This window comes from Pipistrellus kuhlii, unplaced genomic scaffold (genome assembly GCF_014108245.1).
Source record: "Pipistrellus kuhlii isolate mPipKuh1 unplaced genomic scaffold, mPipKuh1.p scaffold_m20_p_22, whole genome shotgun sequence".
Taxonomy (NCBI): Eukaryota; Metazoa; Chordata; class Mammalia; order Chiroptera; family Vespertilionidae; genus Pipistrellus; species Pipistrellus kuhlii.
The window spans coordinates 5,247,461-5,269,616 of record NW_023425521.1 but is presented as its reverse complement, the minus strand read 5'-3'; the positions used below and the strand labels follow the sequence as shown (position 1 = coordinate 5,269,616).

Below are 22,156 nucleotides of genomic sequence, written 5' to 3'. Positions count from 1 at the left end.
TGAGAGGAGATAAGGTGCCCAAAATATCTGAGAACCCCAAGTGGAGAAATGCCGTTACCCCTAACATTCACACAAACAGGCATCCAGTTCTCCCTTCTCACTGGTAATGATTTCCGCATCCTGGCCTCTACCTTTCACCAACCAAGAGCACACGTGTTAGCACACTCCCACCTGCAGCACATGACAATGGGCTCTGTCCAGCATGCCTCTCCCAGGTGCGAGGTGTTGGGGGAGTGGTCCCTGAGGATCAGCAAAGGGTTGATGCAGAGGGAAAGAGGATGGGAGAGTTTGGCTTGAGCTCTGGAGAAGCAGAGAGAGGGTGTAAGCTGACAGGTTTAGAACTAATCAGTTTTTTTGCCGAAACTGGTTTGGCTCAGTGGTAGAGCGTTGGTCTGTGGACTGAAAGGTCCCGGGTTCGATTCCGGTCAAGGGCATGTACCTTGGTTGCGAGCACATCCCCAGTGTGGGGTGTGCAAGAGGCAGCTGATCGATGATTCTCATCGATGTTTCCAACTCTCTATTCCTCTCTTCCTCTCTGTAAAAAATCAATAAAATATATTTAGAAAAAAAAAAAAAGAACTAATCAGTTTTTGTTTCACATGATTTTACTAGGGACAGTCTAACACAGTTTGGTCAGCAAACCGCAGCTCTCAAGCCACATGCGGCTATTTGGCCCCTTGAGTGTGGCTCTTCCACAAAATACCACGTGCGGGGGCGAACCTTCGTGGCCCATGCGCAGAAGTCGGTTTTCGGCCTGGGCGAGTCTATTTTGAAGAAGTGGCTTTAGAACACTCAAGGGGCCAAAGAGCCACATGTGGCTCGTGAGCCGCAGTTTGCCGACCACTGGTCTAACAGATACCCCTTAGAGGGGTCGCTGCTCATTACAGACACATTCTTGCTAATTGGGCTCATCCTTAAATGAGGTCCACCAAGTTGGGAAGCAGTTCCATAGAAAAAGTTTTAAAGGGGCTGAACAGAGGAAGAAGAGCTGGTGAAGGAAGAGCTGGTGGCTTCTGGGATGAATGCCGCTGAGCCATTTGTAAAGTGCTACTCTGGCATCCCCCGTGGAATACTGCTTCTCCAGAGGAGCAGCAAGGGAAGGAACAGGAGCGTGGAAATGGGGATGGTCTGGTATTGCTTTGCTCATTGCTCAGGCTGATGGTCAAATAGAGCCAGGGGTTAGCAGCACCAAAGACTACCAGGCAGCTCCAGCAGCTCCAGTGAGACCATAGACACAGAGGCACTCACCCTGCCAGCCAGCCGACCCCACGGCCCGCGGTAAAGCAGATGAGGCCTGCCTCCACACCACGTTCACATTGCTTACATTTCACAAGCACTGTTGTGGAGCACTGGGGTGAGGCCTCAGAAATGAGGATGGGCGGTGGCAGAGGGAACAGGCCTGCTCTGCAGAACCAAAGGAGAAGCTTGCTTAGAAACAGACAAATCATGGCTTAGCAAAGAGGAGGACAGCGTCACTCCTCCAGCTGCTGCCTGACTTGGGCCTCTAGGGGGGTGATGGAGAAGGAGGGGCTCTTCTACCAAGGAGGACTCCCGAGCACCCATACCTAGAAGCAAACAGCAGCACCCCCTCCAGGGGAACCAATACCCCGGACTACTTTGTTCCCCGAAAGTGCCACCTGACGGGGAGAAGCCGCCCTCAGGAAGCATCCTCTCACGTCAGTGGCTGAGCTCAGAAATGTGTCCAGCTGGCAGCGGAGAAGTGAGTATCCTCTCTCAACAGGCCTCTGAGCATCCGCAAGGCCACCAGGCATACAAGGACAAGACAGGGGATGGGACCTGGGTTCTTCCCTTGCCCCTTCACCTTTAGTGGGATGAGGAGAAAAAAACCCTAAGCCACAGTGACCCCACCCCCCCGAAAAGGAGTCTCTGCTTCAGTGGCTTCTGGAACTGGCAGGGTCCAGCTGACTCAGCTCTGATTGGTCCAGAAGTTCAAAGTCATCCCCCTCAGCATCAGTGTCCAGGTCTGAGCTGGGGGCCTGGAGGATGCCTCTGGTTGCTCTCCGGGGAGGTTGGCCAGAAGGGCCAGGCTGGGAGGCCCCTGACAGGGCCAGCTGGATCATGCCCTGGGAGACCAGGCTGGCAAAGTTGCTGGTGAGGTTGGATCCTGCGGGCAGGGCACCAAGCAGGAGCTCCGGCAGTGTACTCTCGTCACGGCTGGCTGGGGAGGTCTGGGGCTCAGCCCCTGGTGGGGAATGGTACATCAAGCTGGGCATTCCAATGCTGGTATCGTCCTCATCGTCCAGGCCAGCAGGATCCACAATGGAAGGGAAGTCTGGAAGGTCTCTGGCAAAGGATTCCTCTGGATCACTGTGACCATCTAGATCTGAGAGCACAGAAGGGAGTCTGAGACAGAGCAACTACCTGGCCCCACCCCACCAAGTCAGCCCCATGTAACCACATTTTTCCACCCTGGATATCAAAGGGTGAAGCAAAACCCGGTCAGCTTTCCCCCTCTACTTAGACTGCTGAGTCCTCTCCTGGCCAGGGAACCCGCCCCCCTTCTCCCACTGAGCTCCCCATGAGCCCACAACCTGAGGAAATGAAGGAACTGAGGATTCCAAAAAGAGCAGCTATGCCATCCTAGATGTAGCCATACCCCGAAGGCTGCTCTGCCACCTGATCCACTCCTCAGAAAACAGGAGAGGAGAGGGCAGTGTTCCTTCTGTCCAGGGAAGCTGAAAGGTGGTAAGTCAGAACCATTATCAAGTCAGGCGCCTCACCTTCAGAGCCTTCTGTTAGAGGTGTTTGGCCCCGTGAAAGATTGAATGTGCCATTGTCTGTGCAGGAGACCTCAGCATCCGAGTGCTCAGAGTCTGTGATGGCCAGTTCCCTGGCAACAATAGAATCATCCAGCTGAGGAAAAAACAGACAGACAAGCCTGAAGAGCTGATGCCAGCAAGGACAGATGCAATAAATTAAAAATTTTTTAAGTTTTAAAAAAAGAGAGAGAGAGAGAGAGAGAGAACAGATGCAGAGATGCAGTTGCCCAGTAACAGCTTCACTAATTACTGGCCCTGAAGACTACCCTAAGGCCAGATACCAGGTGTGGATGGGGACTTCTGTCAAAATCTTGACCATTTTTAAGCTGCTCCCCAAGGAAAACACCCTTATTCATCCATCCAGAGCACAGGAAGGAAAGAAGTCTTAGGAGTCAACCAGCCACTTACTCTTAAGCAATCTGATCCAGAAAACACTTTTCACAGGTGATCTGGAGGAATCACACACTGCCCAACCCAAGATGAGCAGGGCTCTTTAAAAGATGATCACACCAGTTCCAGAAGTTCTGCCATGATGGTAGGGGTTAAAGGGAGACATGAAAGAGGGGGTGCTGGTCACCAGGCTCAAACTGAGATCTATTTACAAAGTCACAAACTAGCACTAGCTTCTCTCCTCACAGGAGGGCAGTTATGCTCATGTCTGGGCTCTCACAAGGGTGAGGAGGGAGTGCCTGAGCCTGTGAGCTCACTGCCTACATGTAGGTGCCAGATGGTTAAAAGGGAGCTAAAGAAGACTGGCCAGCCCTGGCTCAGTTGGCTGGGCATCAGCCCATGTACTGGAAGGCTGGTGGTTCGATTCCTGGTCGGGGGCAAAGGCCTCAGTTGCCATTGAGGGCTTGCTCCCCAGTAGAGGGTGTGCAGGAAGCAGCCGATCAATGGTTCTTATCATGATGTTTCTATCTTTCCTTCTCCCTTCCTCTGTAAAATCAATTAAAAATATATAAACAAATAAGTAATAAAAAAAATTATTTTTTTTATTTTTTATTTTATTTTATTGATTTTCCACAGAGAGGGAGGGAGAGGGATAGAGAGCTAGAAATGTCGATTAGAGAGAAACATCGACCAGCTGCCTCCTGCACACCCCCTACCGGGGATGTGTCCGCAACCAACGTACATGCCCTTGACCGGAATCAAACCTGGGACCTTTCAGTCCACAGACCAGACGGTCTATCCACTGAGCCAAACTGGTTTCAGCAAAAAGAAAATTCTTAAAAAAAAAAAAGAAAGAAAAAGAAATCTGGCCAGTGGTACAGCTCCCACATCCAAAGTACCTGAGGACAGAAGGCAGCAAGCTCTTCTTCACTGTCACTCTGGTCCAGGGCCCGGTCTGGGTGCAGAGCTCTGCGGCGCACTAGGTGGAAAGAGCAGAAGGCCTGGGCACCTTCCCTTGAAGGGGAAACCCCTACCCTCTTTGAGCTTCGAAGGCATAAAATGAGAACATGAGATAACCCATGCATATAAGCATAACCAATGGGCACAGACAAGAGGGGGGTGAGGGCATGTGCTGGGGGGATGGGTGTAGCTGGGGAGAGAACAATGGCGGAAAGGAGACATATGTAATACTATATGTAATACTTTAAATAATAAAGAATTTTTTTTAAAAAGAGAGAGGAACCCAGCCTCTCTGAATATGGCCTGAAGCCTACCCAACAATGCCTGGGGGTGAGCTGCAGAGCCTAAGTGGACAGAAAGCTAAGTTGATAGCACAGAAGAAAAAGATCTTTCTTCCAACAGCTCTCCATTAGCCACTCTTCAGGTGATCAACTACCAGGCTTGTCAACAGCTCTCAGGACCAGCGGGGGACTGACTGGCTGTCCGGGTGGAAAGCAGATACGGAGGGCAAAGGGAGATGGCCAGCTTGGTTCAGCCAGGCCTTTGAGGACTGATACTATTCACCTGGCTGCCCAGCGGGAGCAGGGCCTTGGTGACCAAATGCAGGGCTAGTTGAGGCCAGGCTTACTGAACCCCTAACCTATGCGGCCCCAGGAGGAAAAGTTCACACAGCCGCTGTCACTGAGCTGGAGAACCTCAGGCTGGAAATCTCTGGCTGCTGAAACAGTCGTTCTAAACATCTCTGGAAGGCAGCTCTCAACAGTGAAAAAAGGCACGACTTGAAGGTTTAAAAGAACTTCTCTGCCTTTACTAACTGTTAGCTTCAGTTTCCTCAACTGGAAAAGGAAGCTAATACCACCCTCTGCTCACGGTTGTAAAGGTTAAATAAAATAATGTATGGAGAGCAGCCAGCACAATGCTTGGGCACAAGAAAAAAGCTTCATAAAAAGCAGCCAACACTAGGGATTATCTTCACTGTCTTATTCAACACAGGAGAGCTTTCCTCAGATTTGTTTAAAAGAGAGTATCTTGAATTCCAAGTGGAAAAAATTGGTAAGCCTGCATAGATTTCCCTGGAATAGAATATCACTTTTACCTGCCACCCCCTACACACCAACCGCATCCCGCTTTTCCCACTTTCGAGGACCATCTGTGGGCTTTCCTTCTCCCCCCGAAACTGCCCGCGTGGAAGGAAGCTCCCCCTTACACTCACGCTGTCTCTCTCTCTGCTTGGACATCATATAGCCGCGGACACTGAAGTCCAGCCGCTGCAGAGCTGGCTTCAGCCGCACACAGGCCCGATCCCACAGTCGGTGGTACACGGCAAGGGGCCACATCATCATGATGACAACTGAGAGGAATGGGAAATAGTGGTAAAATGGAGAAGGGGTGCACAAAACGGTCCTACCTGTCCCTCTGCTATTGTGTCCTAAGGGGTTTAGACACTTAGTATAAAAGTTATGCTTAATTCTGTGGCCATCTTCACTAGTCTCCCCAAGTACGTGAGGGGGTTCTGTTGGAAGGCAGACACATTTACAGCCATCTACAGAGCTGATATATTGAGGGCAAAATGAGGTGTGTGGTCACTTGCATATGGTTATCACTGGGCCGTAAATAAGGCCAAAGGGTAACAATGCCTCAGAAGCTACATAACAAATCACGTGAGCTTCTGATAATGGCCACAAACAGCAGCATTCATGCCAACAGGAAGTAACTAAATTTATAAAATTTAGTGCTATGGGGGGGGAAAGTGATCTAGGATAAACAGAACCAAGTAGAGGATTCCCTAAGAGTTAAGTTCTGCTGTTATATAATTCACTGTTAAAATTCTCTCCTTAAATAGGGACAGTCCTTTATAGTTGTTAATACAATATATGATAGTAAACACTCATCAATTTCTAAAGCAGAGTTGGTAAGATAAGGACTTTGTATGTGGGGAGCCTGCTAAAAGGGCAAGAAGACCCTTTCAGGAACTAAGCAAATCATGGAAAAAGATAATTTCCTAGAGAATCAAAATATAAAAGGCCTCCAGAGTTAGCTGTGACTGGAAAAGCTCCGAGTAGAGTATGCTCACAGGGGTAGGGATAGGCCATACTTACGCATTAAATAGGACAGCAGGAGCCCAGGGACGTAGCGGCCCAAGACAGCCAAGAAGGTCAGTATCCCACAGCTAAGCAAGCAGAACTGGGGGGGTCAGGAAACAGCGTTAGGTTTCTGCTACATGGCAGGGGACTAAGTGAGAATGGGAGGTAAGGTAGAGATGTGACTGAAATAATTCTTTATGGCCTATGAGTATAGCATGGACACATCAGAATGACACATGTACCCAGCCACTTTGCATCCAATTTGATTCTCTTTGGGAGGAAAAGAGGATGTCCACTTCTATTCAAACTCCTTTGATGTAGGTGGCCCCACTGAGCTGCACCTTTCATGCTGAGAAGCTGGTTTGAATAGGATTTAGCCAAATATCTCTCTGAAGCAAGTGTCGGTTGTGTTTTGTTTTTTGGTGTTTTTTTTTTAAGTCAAATTAAAAATAAAATAAAAAACAACAACCTGTCACATGTTTAATATGACACAGAATACATACAAGCAAGCTTTCTTTCTCATCTTAGGAGAGAAAGGTGGCCTAATCTACGTGGCAAGCACCCAGAGGAGGAGTCAAGCTCTGCTTTGGTCCTAGTGGCTGGTCAGAAGCCCTTTCCTGTAACTCCCCTTTGTCGCTATAAAACTCTTGATCTTTTCTTTCTTGAATGAGAATATGTAGTAAAGAATTTTGTTTTGTTTTTTTCAGTTTAGCATGAACTGAACTTAGTAGCTAGACACAGAAGTGAAAAAGGGAAGCATCTTACCTTGCCTGGGTTTTGCTTTTTGAAAAGCAAAAGATTCCTTATGAAAACGGCCCCACTGACCCAGAACTCGGCTACGTGGTGACAGAGCTCAGGCACGCTGAGCAGCCGAGGGTGCACAAAGCCCCAGCTACGGAGAGAGAAGGGGGCTGTGAGAGGAGAGTGGTGAGGACTCCCCCCATCTTGCTGTGCAGGAAGCCAATGCTTCCGGGTTTAAACGGGGGCCAGGGAGTGCCTGTCCTAGGTGCTTTGAAGGTGAAGCGTGACTTTCTTCTCGGCTCACCAGGTTCAAACTTGAATTTAGGGACTACAAGGGCAAACCTGTTCTGACAACTCCACCCTATGAGCAGGCAGCCCCATGCTCATGTGTAAACCTGCCACCAGTTCCGAGGCCCTTTGTGCTTAGAAACATCATCCCTGCACTCAGCCATTGCAATTCACTGTGACTGCAATCCAGGGATAAAAGTAAGGCACTCTGACACCACTGCTGCTGAGAGGGAGGCGGTGGTGGACATTCCCCTCAGGGAGAAAACAAGCAAAACCAGAAATAAACCACAGCGGAGAAAATTACTGAGATCAGACAGATGGGATGAGTGAGCTGAAAAATGAAAGCAGGAGCTGTAAGACACAAGAGGGATCTTTGACTTGCTGATGCCAGGAACCGATGTGTTTTCCGACCAGGAAATTTTAAACAGCTAGAGGTCACGGAAAACAGAAATGACCTGGTATAATACCAGGAGACAAATGATGTGGCCTCCAGGTTTTCTCACTAGGACTGGATAATGCAGCTAATTCCCTGGCATGTCAAGTTATGGGGAACTGTAACGCTTCTTCTTCAGAAACTTCTCTTGTAAATATTAGAGGACACTAGCCATCTCAACAAACTTCTGCCTGAACTTTAGGATCTGTTAAAATGATTGCCTGGAACAACCTAGGTTCTCAGCTTACAGCTGTCCAGAACATGGGTTAACAACAACATATAACCAGAATATTACAACAAGAGAATCAATCAGAGCAATAAAAAGGGATTCAATTAGTATTCCATACCTCTCATTGTCTAATGCGTCGGGTCTTGACACTACAATATTAAAACAAACACCAGCATTAGTTGGTAGGGAAAACTAAACACGAAAATGTTAGGCTGTTGGTCTGACTGCTCAAGTTTTAATAGGTTTGGGGGGAAAGATAAAAGGAGACACTATGTTATACTGCCAGAGTTAGGAAGCTGCCGGCAAGGAAATGATGCCTAATGCTTGTTCATTTCTCCAGCAGAGTGGTGTGTGGGGGGAGTGAGGTTAGGAGGATCCAAATGGAGCCTCAGGGCCCCTTCTCATTACTGCAGCTGAGAGCCAAGGTATACATAAACATAGAGCCCATCCACCCTTCAAGTGTATCTGGTTTGTTGAAACACATCAATGGTTACGAAGCACGTTTTAACTACTCCAACACTAGAAATCTGCATGTTCTTTTAAAAAAGAGACCCTTTAACTACAATGAATGATATAAAGTCTTTTGACCTGATTCCTTCAAGTCTCTGCACACAGAAAGGGAGTGCATTTAAAAGCTGTACACTCTCGCCGGGACCGGTTTGGCTCAGTGGATGGAGCGTCAGCCTGCGGATTGAAAGGTCCCGGGTTCGATTCCGGGCAAGGGCATGTATCTTGGTTGCGGGCACATCCCCAGTAGGGGGTGTGCAAGAGGCAGCTGATCGATGATTCTCTCTCATCGATGTTTCTAACTCTCTATCCCTCTCTCTTCCTCTCTGTGAAAAATCAATAAAATATATTAAAAAAAAAAAAAAAGCTGTACACTCTGGCCTGGCCGAGTTGGCTCAGTGTTGACCTATGAGCCATGTGGTCATGGTTCAATTCTGGGTCAGGGCACATGACGGGGTTGCGGGCTCGATCCCCAGTATGGGGTGTGCAGGAGGCAGCTGATCAATGACTCTCAGTCTTTAATGCTTTTATACCTCTCTCCCTTTCTCTCTGAAATCAATAAGAATATATTTTAAAATAAATTTTAAAACTCCTGAGAGGCAAATTAACACTGCCTTAGTAAAGGCATAGTATCCAATGAAGTGAATTGTTTTTTAAAAACTTGAGGACTATTTAAGGATTACTTATACCTCAGTTATGAGGGCAAGAATATCTCAGGCGACATACAATTTTCTGAGCTCAACAATGAGAAGGGCAGAACTCAGTTCTAAGAAATTACATACAGATGGAGAAAGGTCTCCTAAAGCAAATAATTCCAACATTAAAAGATATTCCCAGTTCCACATACTCCCTTATAAACCCCCAAAACTAAAGGTAAAAATTATAGAAGTTCAGGGTGTTCTAAATGCTAAAAACGTACCTTTTATTTCAGGCCAGATTTTGTTCTTCCATTGATCTATACACACTATGATCATTGAGCTGAATGCAAGCAAAAATACAAGACGAAGGGATGTCAGTGCAAAGAACCTAGAGAGAAGGAAAAACAAAAGATCATTATCCAATTAAGCTAATTTTAGAAAAGAGCATTTGTGCACTAAAGGCTCTATAGTAAATAGACTTAGGTCATAGTTACTTATTTCAATATACCTTAATTCATCCTTGATAACAAGTTGTCAAACATCTTTCTACCAAATTAGACCCAAGTATAGGACAAAAAACTGATAGAGATATATTAAAGAATACTTTATTGAATTACATATCCTTCGGGAAATGAGGTTGAATTGTCAAGGTCACACAGAAAGCACTGAAGCTACTACTAAAAGCCAGTTCTTCAGAATTAACACCAATCTGTCTGAAAATCCAAAAATTAAGGAGGAGACACTTTTTGATTCATTTTATTAAGCCATTACTCTAACACCAACGCCAAATGACGACATTACAAGAAAACTACAGATCAATATCCTTTATGAATATACAATAAATGCAAAATAGTAAGACACTGGAAAACTGAATTCAGCAGCATATTAGAAGTATTATGCATCATGAACAATTCTTATGATTCCAGGGATGCATGGGTGGTTCGACATACAAAAATTAATATAATTATCATATTAACAGAATGAAGGATATCTAGTTATTTGAAGGAATCAATTATAGATATTTATAAACAATCTGAGAAATCTGAACACTGCATATCTAAATATATTAAGGAATTATTGTCAATTGTTTTAGGTGTGATGTTATGGAAGTCATAATTTTAGAGTCCCTATATTTTAGAGATATTTACTAAAAAACTTATAAATGGAATGATATGCCTGGGTTTTATGTCAAAACAATAGCTTGGCAAGGGTGTGAAAGAAGATAAAAGACTGACTACGAGTTGATAACTGCTGAAGCTGAGTGATAGTACAAGGGATTCTTTATTTGCACTATTATCTCTACCCCTGCATACATGAAAAATTCTTCACAATAAAATACTTATTAAAAAACCCTAACACCTCCAAGATAATGCCTTGAAGAGTATGTGTAGTTCAGGGCTGATTTCACCAGAATGTGGGGGAAATAAGCATAGAAATTGAAAGCAAGCACTTAGAAATTTGTAGAGCAATTTGACCTAGTAATTTTGAATCTAAGAATACATTTGGCTTGTATTGCTTATGCCTTTTTAAACTTAATTTATCTAGTAAATCATTTATTTTGTATTTTACAAAAATATTGATTTGCAACAGATCAGGAAAAACATCCTTACCACAGAAGATGATTTGAGAAACACTGTTCTAAGACTGAGAGAGAAGCCAAATATATCACCAGATTAGGCATTTTTAAAAATATATATATTTTATTGATTTTTTTACAAAGAGGAAGGGAGAGGGACAGAGTTAGAAACATAGATGAGAAACATCAATCAGCTGCCTTCTGTACACCCTCTACTGGGGATAGAGCCTGCAATTTGGCATGTGCCCTTGACCGGAATAGAATCCAGGACCCTTCAGTCCACAGGCCAATGCTCTATCCACTGAGCAAAACAAGCTAGGGTGGGGCATTGCTTAAAAAAAAAAAAATAGCTGAAACTGGTTTGGCTCAGCGATAGAACGTAGGTCTGCGGACTCAAAGGTCCCAGGTTCGATTCCGGTCAAGGGCATGTACATTGGTTGCGGGCACATCCCCAGTAGGGGGTGTGCAAGAGGCAGCTGGTCGATGTTTCTCTCTCTTCCATGTTTCTAGCTCTCTCTCTCTCTCCCTTCCTCTCTGTAAGAAAGTCAATAAAATATATTTTTTAAAAATAGATGTCTTTATTGATTTTTAGAGAGATAAGGGAAAGGGAGAGAGACAGAAACATCAATGATTAGAGAGAATCATTGATTGGCTATTTCCTACATACCTCGCCCCCTCCTTATTTCCTAAGGCACAAACTTTTTCTTCTTTCTCCAAGGACCCTTCTTTTGCCTCAGTAACTTGTTTCCTGTGTCCACACAGTCCAGATGACTCACTTTGCCTCTGTGACTTTCTTTCTAAAGTGCCAAGGCAGCTCCACTTATGCTCACTGCTGTTACTGTCTTGTCTGTTCTATCTTAAGCCCTTCCTTTAAGCTTTAATAAACGTACTCTCAAGAAAGCTCAAAAAAAATAATAAAGTTAGATTGCCTTGAATTTGATTCTCTGAACAGCCAGCCACTCTTAATTGTGTGACCTTGAATATTAGTAAATTAGCTTAACTTCACTAAGCCTCAGTTTCTTAATCAATATGTGACTTAATAGTAGTAAATCTTGCAGGATTGTTTGCAGGTATTAGAAACAACATACTTAATCATCAAGAAAAATATCATACTTATCCTGTTAAAAGAAGAAAATACAAGTCATCTAATACCCTGCAAAATTGAATATAACTATTGAAGTGTTATTAGGTATTATTACAGCAATTGATCAAATATGGATAAGGATTACCAAGGGTTGGTTATAAATGACCACTTCTCAACTCAACATGACCTAATGACTTTAAAAATATGGTAAGAATTGCACTCTTGGTATTGTTCACATAATCACAGAACAATACCAAGAGTGCAATTCTTACCATATTTTTAAAAAAGCTTTATCTGTGTGTATATAATACACAAAAACATAGGGCTTGGCAGAGGAACTTTAATTTTTGTCTCTAGACATTTTTAAAAATTTCTTTATTGATTAAGGTATCACATATTTGTCCTCAAACCCCCACTAGGCATTTTTGAACTTTGTTTTCAATAAGCATGAATCCATGTTATATAACTTTTAAAACTACACAAAGAATAAGGGATGGAATGAAACAAGAATTTAGAAACCCAGTCACAAGTGTCAACCTATTCCACCACTGAAAGGATACTGTAATTATACATGAAATTAAACAAGGGCAGCTTAACTGAAATGAGCCTCTAGAGCTGCCCCCGACCATTAATGTTCTCTCCAAAGCCAGTTCATCAGCCCAACAAACAAGCAAACTTAACAAGGCCAGGGACAAGGGCTTTAGCGCTTCCCAGTGCTGCTGCTTCCGCGTCCCAGGAGCCAGAGTGGCGTGACTGCGGTTTCTCCCGAGCACTTGAGGGCTCTCGGGAGGCCATCCAGACTGTCTGCCCTCTCCACTTCCCAGACCATAATTGCTAACACTAATAGAAACCGAAGTAGGGAAGATATTAAGCTCTCCAAAGATGATGGCAATGAAAACACTGCTTCTCCAAGACCTGGACTAGTATTTTAGTTGTCTGTTACAGCCCCCAACCTATGCTTCAACTTAATTCCATAAACATTGGAGTGCCTATTACATGCCAATGCCTAGTAAGCAGCCTAGTTATGGAAAAGAATAAGGCGTGGACCTTACTCTCAAGTGTGTTTATGAGTCTGTGTATGTTTGCAACATAACATGATATGGTAATAACAAAGAAGTGGACATCTAAGTGGGCTTTGAAAAACAAATAGTAAGAAAACATGGCCAGCCGAAACTGGTTTGGCTCAGTGGATAGAGCATTGGCCTGCAGACTGAAAGGTCCCAGGTTCAATTCCAGTCAAGGGCATGTGCCTTGGTTGCGTGCACATCCCCAGTAGGGGTTGTGCAAGAGGCAGCTGATTGATGTCTCTCTCTCATCGATGTTTCTAACTCTTTATCCCTTCTCTTCCTTTCTGTAAAAAATCAATAAAATATATTTTAAAAAAAAAGAAAAAAAAAGAAAAGAAAACTTGGCCAAAGGATGTAGGGAAGGAGATGACAGATAGGGAGAACAATCAGGTCACATGACATATTTAAGACAAGTAGTTTGACAGAACTGAAACTTAGAGAACAGAGGAAACCCAGCTGGCGTGGCTCAGTGGTTGAGCTTTGACCTATGAACCAGGAGGACACAGTTTGATTCCCAGTCAGGGCATATGCCTGGGTTGCAGGCTGGATCCCCACTGCCAATGTGGGGCCTACAGGAGGCAGCCAATCAATGACTCTCTCTCATCATTGATGTTTCTATTTCTCCCTCCCTTTCCCTTCCTCTCTGAAATCAATAAAAAATATATATTTTAAAAATAATAAAAAGAAAAAAGAGCCGAAATCGGTTTGGCTCAGTGGATAGAGCGTCGGTCTGCAGACTGAAGGGTCCTGGGTTTGATTCCGGTCAAGGGCATGTACACTGGTTGTGGGCACATCCCCAGTGGGGGTTGTGCAGGAGGCGGCTGGTCGATGTTTCTTTCTCATCGATGTTTCTAGCTCTCTATCCCTCTCCTTTCCTCTCTGTAAAAAAATCAATAAAATATATTTTAAGAAAAAAGAAAAAAGAAAAAAGAACAGAGAGAGGGAATGAGTACAAGGAGAGAGATGAAGGTGGGAGTTATTTCATGGGCCTTTTATGACAAAGGGTATTGGATTTTGAAGGTAAATTAGTATACAGTTTTACAAAGAGTGTATTTTCTGGGTCATGAAGGCTAACATCTTTTTGAGCGAGATTAGTTCTGGTCCATAAATCCATTTTAGGACTAGATGTATCCTTTTCTTGAACAAGCCAATGCAGGAACTTCAGAGGAAGAAGATTTTGTGTGGAATAAAATGACATTTCTTGGGAAAATACTTTCCTCCATGTAGATAAAAACTTAACAGAAAGAACACCTCAAACCACTAGAGTTGATCCCTCCAAGTAACTAGAAAATATCAATGTTTCCTCCAGGGTCTATACCGTTAAGTGTGTGCTCCTTTCTACCAGCCTTCAACACTAACTCCCTATACAGAAAGGGAAGCTCGCTCTTGGACAGGTGTGTTTTTGATACATTGAGGGTACCGTGAAAGCCTCCCTGTAAAAACCACTGCCACTGTGTTCGAGGACAAGACAAAAGTGAAGATAAAGTACTTTTGAAACTGGTATAGGGAACTGACGGAAGAAAGGTAAGAAAAGATTCCTCCGGATTAGCTTAATCCTGTAACATCCATTCACACAGGAAAAATTTACAGGCAGCTTTAACAGTGTGTGAGTTTAATAAAACAACACGCAAAACATCTTTCAGCAACTCTAATCAGCATGAGAACTTCCCAACTTAACAAAAACAACTGCAAATGTAGTCAACAAGTGAATTATTCAATGTGGGGCCCATAGGCCATTACTCCCACCCATTTGTGGGTTCACAATCAATTTTTCCTTATGTGTGTATTTTTTAATTGATCTGAGAGAGAATTCAACTTGTTCCATTCACATGTGTATTCACTGACTGATCTTTCCACGTGCCCTGACTGCGACCAAACCACAGCCTTGGCATATGAGGATGACGCTCTAATCAACAGAGCTACCTGGCCAGGGCACTTTTTCCTTATGATATTTGTTTTTCTTATTTCTAAAGCCAAGCATGTTGATTAGAGAAAGCTTAGAAAATATAAGTAACCAACAAAATAAAAATGAAATTAATACATCATCTATGAAACATTCTTACAAAAGAAATTTTTTTGAACAGGAATCTGATCAAGCCTCTAGATCCAATTATTAATTTCAGGAAATACAGAGCACAGGAGAACATGTTAAGCCACAGATGAGGAAATCTAGTCTGTAGGACATTTTACAGGACAAACTGGTTTCTTCAATAAATTCACTGCAAAGAGGAAAGAAGATGGAAAGGGCACCAACAAAGGAAGAGATGTAAAAAACAGCAGTCACAGTATGTGGACTTCATTAGGTTGGTAACCCAAACAAACTGCGTTAAGAAGAAAGAAAAAAAAAGAAAAAAAAAAGACACTCATGAGAAAATTGGAAATTTGAACACTGACTGAGATCATTATTTTTTTACATGTGATAGTGGCAGTAGAATTTTTAAAAATATTATTTATTCATTTTTTACAGAGAGGAAGGGAGAGAGAGAGAAAGCTAAAAACATCAATGAGAAAGAAACACCAATCAGCTGCCTCCTGCACACCCCCCACTGGGAATGTGCCCACAACCAAGGTACATGCCCCTGACAGGAATAGAAACTAGGACCCTCAATCCCCAGGCCAATGCTCTATCCACTGAGCCAAACCAGTTTCGGCAGCAGAATTTTTTAGTCTATTTTTCAGAGACACACCTTGAAACATAGATTAAATGATATGACATCTAGAATTTGTCTCAAAGAATTGGGGTAACAAGACCGAAAATTGCCGAAACCGGTTTGGCTCAGCGGATAGAGCATCAGACTGAAAGGTCCTGGGTTCGATTCTGGTCAAGGGCATGTACCTTGGTTGCAGGCACATCCCCAGTAGGGGGTGTGCAAGAGGCAGCTGATTGATGATTCTCTCTCATCGATGTTTCTAACTCTCTATCCCTCTCTCTTCCTCTCTGTAAAAAAATCAATAAAATATATATATATTTTTAAAAGGCTGAAAATTGGCCATAAAGTGAAAATGTTTAAAGCTAGGTGTATGGTGGTACATATTATTCTGTCTACTTGTATATGTTTTAAAGTTTCAAAAGAAAGCTTCAGGCCCTGGCCCAGTATCTCAGTCTCTCAATCATCATCCTGATACGCCAAGGTTGCAGGCTCCATTTCCCGTGAAGACACATACAAGAATCAACCAATGAATGCATAAATAAGTGGAACAACAAATGGATGTTTCTCTTTCTCTTCCTCCCTCTCTAAAATAAAATTTTAAAACCTAATAAGCAGAAATTAATAACTCATTGTCCTTTATTTACTTTAGAATTTTTATTACCAATGACAGTAAGCATTTTTTAATACATTTTTATGAATTCCAGAGAGAAAGGGATTTTTCCCCCCCCCCAGAAAATCATGAGAATTCCAAAACTAAACAATGTTTTTCAGGTTAACTATACCATGGATCCTCATTTTAGTACACATATATTAGAGTTTGCTATAATCATAAAGCTTATGCTATAATCAAACAAAATACAGATCACATTTCTATTTTCAATCAAAGACGACACTATTGCTGGGTTCCTTTGTTATTAGAGAAGTTTATCTCAGTGGCTCTTTAGAACCATATCATCCTACAGAGACAAAAAGGCCATTATTGTACAGGACTCTGGCTGTCTAGTTAATGAGCCAGACATATAAATTAGAATAAAAAAAATTAACCCAATCTATGTCATGTAGTGATAGGTATTGGCTGCACAAAACCAGAAATGAAATCAACTAGTTGCTCTGCCCTACTTTATGTTAATGGACAGAAAAGCACCCAACCTTATCATTAGGACGGACAGGTAAAAACTGATGGCAAGCCCTAGCCAGTTTGGCTCAGTGGATAGAGCTTCGGCCTACGGATCAAAAGGTCCCAGGTTCCATTCCAGTCAAGGGCATGTACCTCGGTTGCAAGCTCCTCCCCACCAGGCCCTGGTCAGGGCACCAGCAGTAGGCAACCAATTGACATGTTTCTCTCGATGTTTCCCTCTTTCTAAAAATAAAAATAAACTGATGGCAAAAGAGAGGCAAAAAATAAATAAATAAATAAATAAATAAGCCAAAGCATCCGTGGGAGTCTTCTTGGCCAAAAGCCACAAAAACCCTCCGAAGACCATCATCAGAAACTTCTGCTCAATAGATTTCATCTGAAATTTGATGTGTAAATTTTCTTCACAAATGTCTCTACTTCCCGTTCCTCATTGTTTTTTACTCAAATTCTAACCTTTTAAATCAGAACTGCTATATACCTTTAGTCACTTTTTGGGCCATTTTTATATTTGGGTAATTTTTTTTAGGAGGGGAACTCCTTGTTATCTTTTTTCTATTATGAAAATATCCCCTAGAATATGACGTATGGCTAACTCAGACTAGTGACTGTAAAAACAGATCCCAACAGGGAATCAGCTTGTGGATTGCTCTAACCCAGTAGCTGCAATTTAAAGACCATCCTAGAGCAAGCATGTCAAACTCGAGGGCTGTGGGCCGCATGCCTTATTTGGCCTGTGTCAGCCTTTGACTTGGACATGCTTGACCTAGAACTGGCCTGTGTGGCCCAGGAGTTGAGCACTGACTCATGAACCAGGAGGCCACGGTTCAATTCCCAGTCAGGGCACATGCCTGGGTTGTGGGCTCGATCCCAGGTAAGGGGCCTAGAAGAGGCAGTCGATTGATGATTCTCATCGTTGATGTTTTTCTCTCTCTGAAAAAGTCAATAAAAAAAATATTTTTTAAACATAATAAAGATCACCAAGAATCATAGAATGCTGAAAACCGGAAAGGAGTTCAGAGACATCTAGTCCTCCTTGCACCACGTGTTCACATGTTTCCAGGGCTCCTTTGTCCTCCCCCTATCTACTAGGTTTGAATCAAACTAAAAAGTTACTCAAACATGTTCTTTTCTGATTCTGTCAGGACACACTTTTTTTTTTTTTTTTAGGATACACTCTTGCTGACTCACATTCTTCTCCCAATCACTCATTTAATTTATGGTTGATGTTGAGGATAATGAAAATACACGCAATTGGGGAAGAAAGAAAGAAGAAAAAAAAAAGATTAGCAATTGGAAAGAAGGCCTGACGTGACTGTTATTATCCTAGTGATGATAATGTATCAGTGATCAGAAGGAAAACGGGCTGGAAGATCTGATGTGATCGCCATAATTTCCCTGAAACCTGAGGGGGGAAATTTTTTTTAAGAGTAAAAGCCTTGGAATATTGTAGTGGCAAGCCATCTACACCTCTATCTTTAATGTTGTTTTTTCCTTTATTAAGATATAAGAGGACACACTCACAGGTACAGGAAAAACCTTCATTGAGCATAGAGAACTTTAAAAGCTAAAACACCTTCCTGAACTGATTTTTCGTTCTCCTACCCAATCTTAATGCCTCAAAATGTATTTAAAAAACAACACACTTGTTAGTGATATATCATTCATTGTTCAAAACAATCACTCAGACCAGTCGCTCAGTAGTTAGAGTGCCAGCCCTTGAACCAAAGGGTTGAGGGTTCAGTTCTCAGTCAAGGTCGTATAGCTTGGTTGCGGATTTTCCAGCCCCAGCAGGGACATGTCAGGAGACAACCAAGCGATGTGTCTCACTCACATCCATGTTTGTCTCTCTCCCTCTTTCTCTCACTCCTCCTCCCTCCCTACCATTCTCTCTAGAAATCAGTGGAGAAAAAGAAGAAATCCTCAGGCAAGAATAAAGAAAAATACAAATAATGAAAAATATTTCAGATTTGATTTTTCTCTATCCTGAGCCAATGATCCTCGTGGTTCCTAAACATTTTAAATGTCTAATGCCCGGCTGGCATGGTTCAGTGATTGAGCATTGACCTATGATTCAATTCCCAGGCAGGTTGTGTGCCCAGGTTACAGGCTTAATTGCCAGGAGCAAAAGGCAGCCAATCGAAGATTCTCTCTTTACTGATGTTTCTATCCCACTGTCCCTCTCCCTTCCTCTCTCTGAAATCAATTTTTTTAAAATGTTTAAATTAAATAAAATGTCCAAAATTAAACAGCCACTCTTCAACATTCTAAAGTGAAATGTCTGCATCCACATTCAAGATGACGCTACTGGAATGTGAGGTCTAACTTTCATTTTAAACCTCAAACTACCTTCCAGGAAGCACATTTACTAAAACAAAGACTCCTAAGAACTCCAATGCCAATCTACCTTAGCTTCTGGGGCCTTAATACTCCCAGCCATTCTGTACTCTCCATAAATGGCATACCCGTTTGTTTTCGGCATCAAGAGTCATACCCTCTTTTTGCTATCTCTCTCTCCCATCTAGGCAGAGTGTGATGGGACTGTAACAAGAGGGACTGTTCTGGATACACAGCAGGCAAGCTACCGAGGACAAAGACCAATCACAGCAATGCTAAGAGACTAGTAGGGCCCTAATGGGTTTGGTTCAGTGAAGAGAGCGTCCACCTGTGGACTGAAGGGTCTCAGGTTCGATTCTGATCAAGGTTTGCAGGCTTGATCCCTGATTCGAGGCGTGCAGGAGGCAGCCAATCGATGATTCTCTCATCATTGATGTTTCTCTCCCTCTCCCTTCCTTTCTGAAATCAATAAAAGTATATATCTATATATTTTTTTCTTTTCTTTTTTAAAATATATTTTATTGATTTTATACAGAGAGGAAGGGAGAGAGATAGAGAGTTAGAAACATCGATGAGAGAGTCATCGATCAGCTGCCTCTTGCACACCCCCTACTGGGGATATGCCCGCAACCAAGGTACATGCCCTTGCCCGGAATCGAACCTGGGACCCTTCAGTCCCCAAGCCGACGCTCTATCCATTGAGCCAAACCGGTCCCGGCTTTTTTTTCTTTTAAAAAAGAGAGATAGGAGTAGGAAAAGGGGGGATCTGGGTGAAATTCTAAAGGTAGCATAATAATAAAATTAAGTAACAAGGTTGGGGTGAACAAATTAAGGCTAACACTGTTAACATTGAAAGATGTGTCTCAGAGCGACCTTTTTTTAAAATATATTTTATTGATTTTTTACAGAGAGGAAGGGAGAGAGATAGAGCCAGAAACATCAATGAGAGAGAAACATCGACCAGCCGCCCCCTGTACACCCCCCAATGGAGATGTGCCCACAACCAACGTATATGCCCCTGACCGAAATCAAACCTGGGACCTTTCAGCCCGCAGACCGACGCTCTACCACTGAGCCAAAACGGTTTCGGCTCAGAGCAACTCTTTATATGCAGACCTCATTCTACTTCAAAAATCTCTCAGGCAAGGGGCATGTAGAAAGTCCCCTCCAAAAATAACTTCCATGCTACCGACCCATGTGCATTAATAAATCCTTGGTTTATCAGAATTCTTTTATCTACCAGCCAGTCATACTTTGATACGAAGCTGGTTTATTGAGGACTATTTTTTTTTTCTATGAGTATAATCCCAATGTAGGAAATGAAGTTTTGACTGGATAGTCTGGGGTTTGGGATTGGGATGGGGGTACAGAAAGGAAGAAAAGGTCGTTTTGGTAAATGCTTCTGAACGAGGTTATGGGTTTCTGGCGGAGAACAACAGGAGAGAAGCAGGTACCTGGGGATCAAGGAAGAAGCACTATCCCCCACACCACCCTACTGCAATAACGAAGACTGTTTAAAAAATAAAAAAGTTTAATATCAAGTTTGCTAGACTCTGGAAGCAACAAATGGCAGAGGCTACAGTGACAACTGTAACGTGAGTCTCCTTCCCACTGAGAGAGGACTGATCTAATAGCTAAACATTGTGTCTTCCTGCCCATGAACTGGGAAATGCTTTGCTACAGCTGAGTGAAAAACTTCTTTCAGAGAAAGGATAATAAATGTTTTGGTTTTAAAACCAAGAATTTTAAGAGAAAAGCTATTGATATTTTAGCTATTTTGAGCAAAAAAAAAAAAAAAAAAAATGGAAACACATACCTTGTTTGGTTTTAGGTTTATCCAGAAGTCTTATTTCATTCAACTGTAGGACCCTCCTTACACACACACACACACACACCCCTCAGTTCCCTGAGAACTCGATCAATAATACTTCCCTAGATCCTTGGCAGATCCTGTGAAAACCTAAGACCACTTTAGGTGACAACAACTGAGAGAAGCAGCGGTTCCCCCATTTTCACAGGGCAGATTCTTACAGTACATGGACAGTCCCGCTTTCCCCGCTCAGGAAAACGCCCCCACTATGAGACACCCCCCGTTTCCTTGCCTCTGCACCATGGCCAAGGATGCCTCTCTCATCCTGGGAACGCGGAGGCGCTGCAATCCTAAGTGGCTTCCCAAAGGGTGGGATCTCACCATCACTCTTTCATACAAGTTCTTTAAAAGTTGCCGTTTTTGGAGACTCTTAAGGACGCTCAGACTTCACACACTTCCCTGAGTGGACGAAATTCCATCCAAACACGCCAAACCTAACGCACAGCGCCCCAGCCTGCTTTCTCAGCACACCTCTGGGTACCTTCTCAAGACCGCACGCCCCACGCACCCACCCCAAGGATGCCTGCTAACATCTCTGGAGACAAGTCTTCAAACCACATCTGAGCAGCCCAGAGAAAGGAGGCGGTGGCCTTAAGCGGGACCCAGCTTTCCCTGGCTCACGGGAGGCGGCCTCGCTCACAGCGGGAGGCGCCAGGCATTGCCGGAGACCCGGCCCGAGGTGCGGGGCGAGGGTGCGGGAGTGGGCGAAACCAGACAGACAACTGGGAGGCCCCGCGGAGAACGGCGGAGCCAAAGGTCGCAGGCGGGATGGAGTGAGTGGGAGGAAGTGAAGGAAGATCAGGAAGGGGCCGATGCAGCGATGGAAACAGGTGAGGCGAGAGGTGGAGCCCTAGAAAAACCTGACCAACTCCCGCCTTGGAGGGTTTCCGAGGGTCCAGTTTCTCACCAGAACGCCGCGTTCAGCCCCAGGCACCACAGGGCGCTCCTGGCTGGCCTCTCCCACACAAGGGCTGCCTGCACCCGGCTCAGCAGCGGCTCGTAAGGCCCCAGCACCTCCACCAGGGCCCGCTGCGCCGCCTCAACCTGCTGGTCCCTCTCCAAGGAGCCTGACATAGCGCCGCGGCCCCGGAAAGCCGGCCTCGGAGCTGAGCCTGGGGCCGTGGCCGCCCCTTCTTCCTCCGCCATCTGCCCCCGGCAGCCACCACCACATCCGGGGCCGCGCGGCTAGAGAATCACAATAACACCAACTGCGCAGACGCAGGATTCGGCGCAGGGCGCGGGGGAGGGGGAGCTGTCCCTTGACACTGCGCCTGCGCAAGGGCTCTGGCTCGCAACCACCCAGAGGAGAGGACGCTGCGTCAAAGTGCGTCCCGTCCAGGAGCCGCGCACGCGCAGCGCGCGCGACTGAAGCCGAATGAACAAGGA

General features: G+C 44.1%; 1 protein-coding gene across 2 annotated transcripts; it reads right to left on the bottom strand.

Moving 5' to 3' along the window:
* Positions 1-1,739: 1,739 nt before the first annotated feature.
* RETREG3 (reticulophagy regulator family member 3) lies at positions 1,740-21,982 on the bottom strand. Of its 2 annotated transcripts, XM_036450730.2 has the most exons (9): positions 21,678-21,981; positions 9,332-9,438; positions 8,024-8,054; positions 6,980-7,106; positions 6,230-6,314; positions 5,344-5,481; positions 4,070-4,149; positions 2,742-2,874; positions 1,740-2,344 (listed from the first exon to the last, which is right to left on the bottom strand). In XM_036450730.2, the coding sequence occupies exons 1-9, from the start codon at positions 21,914-21,916 to the stop codon at positions 1,893-1,895; spliced, it is 1,392 nt and encodes a 463-aa protein (XP_036306623.1). In that variant the 5' UTR covers positions 21,917-21,981; the 3' UTR covers positions 1,740-1,892. The 2 variants fall into 2 exon arrangements, with proteins under 2 accessions (XP_036306623.1, XP_036306624.1); XM_036450731.2 differs by lacking the exon at positions 5,344-5,481 and having other exon boundaries at positions 21,678-21,982.
* Positions 21,983-22,156: the final 174 nt, after the last annotated feature.

What these genes read in the sequence shown, in the direction of transcription:
- RETREG3 (XM_036450730.2), bottom strand. Translation starts at nt 21,916, where the DNA reads ATGGCGGAGGAAGAAGGGGCGGCCACGGCCCCAGGCTCAGCTCCGAGG. An exon ending in TTGCTGCCTTCTGTCCTCAG is followed by an intron (nt 2,875 to 4,069) that starts GTACTTTGGATG and finishes TTTTTTCCTCAG; the next exon opens with CTGGATGATTCTATTGTTGC. An exon ending in TCTAACAGAAGGCTCTGAAG is followed by an intron (nt 2,345 to 2,741) that starts GTGAGGCGCCTG and finishes CTGTGCTCTCAG; the next exon opens with ATCTAGATGGTCACAGTGAT.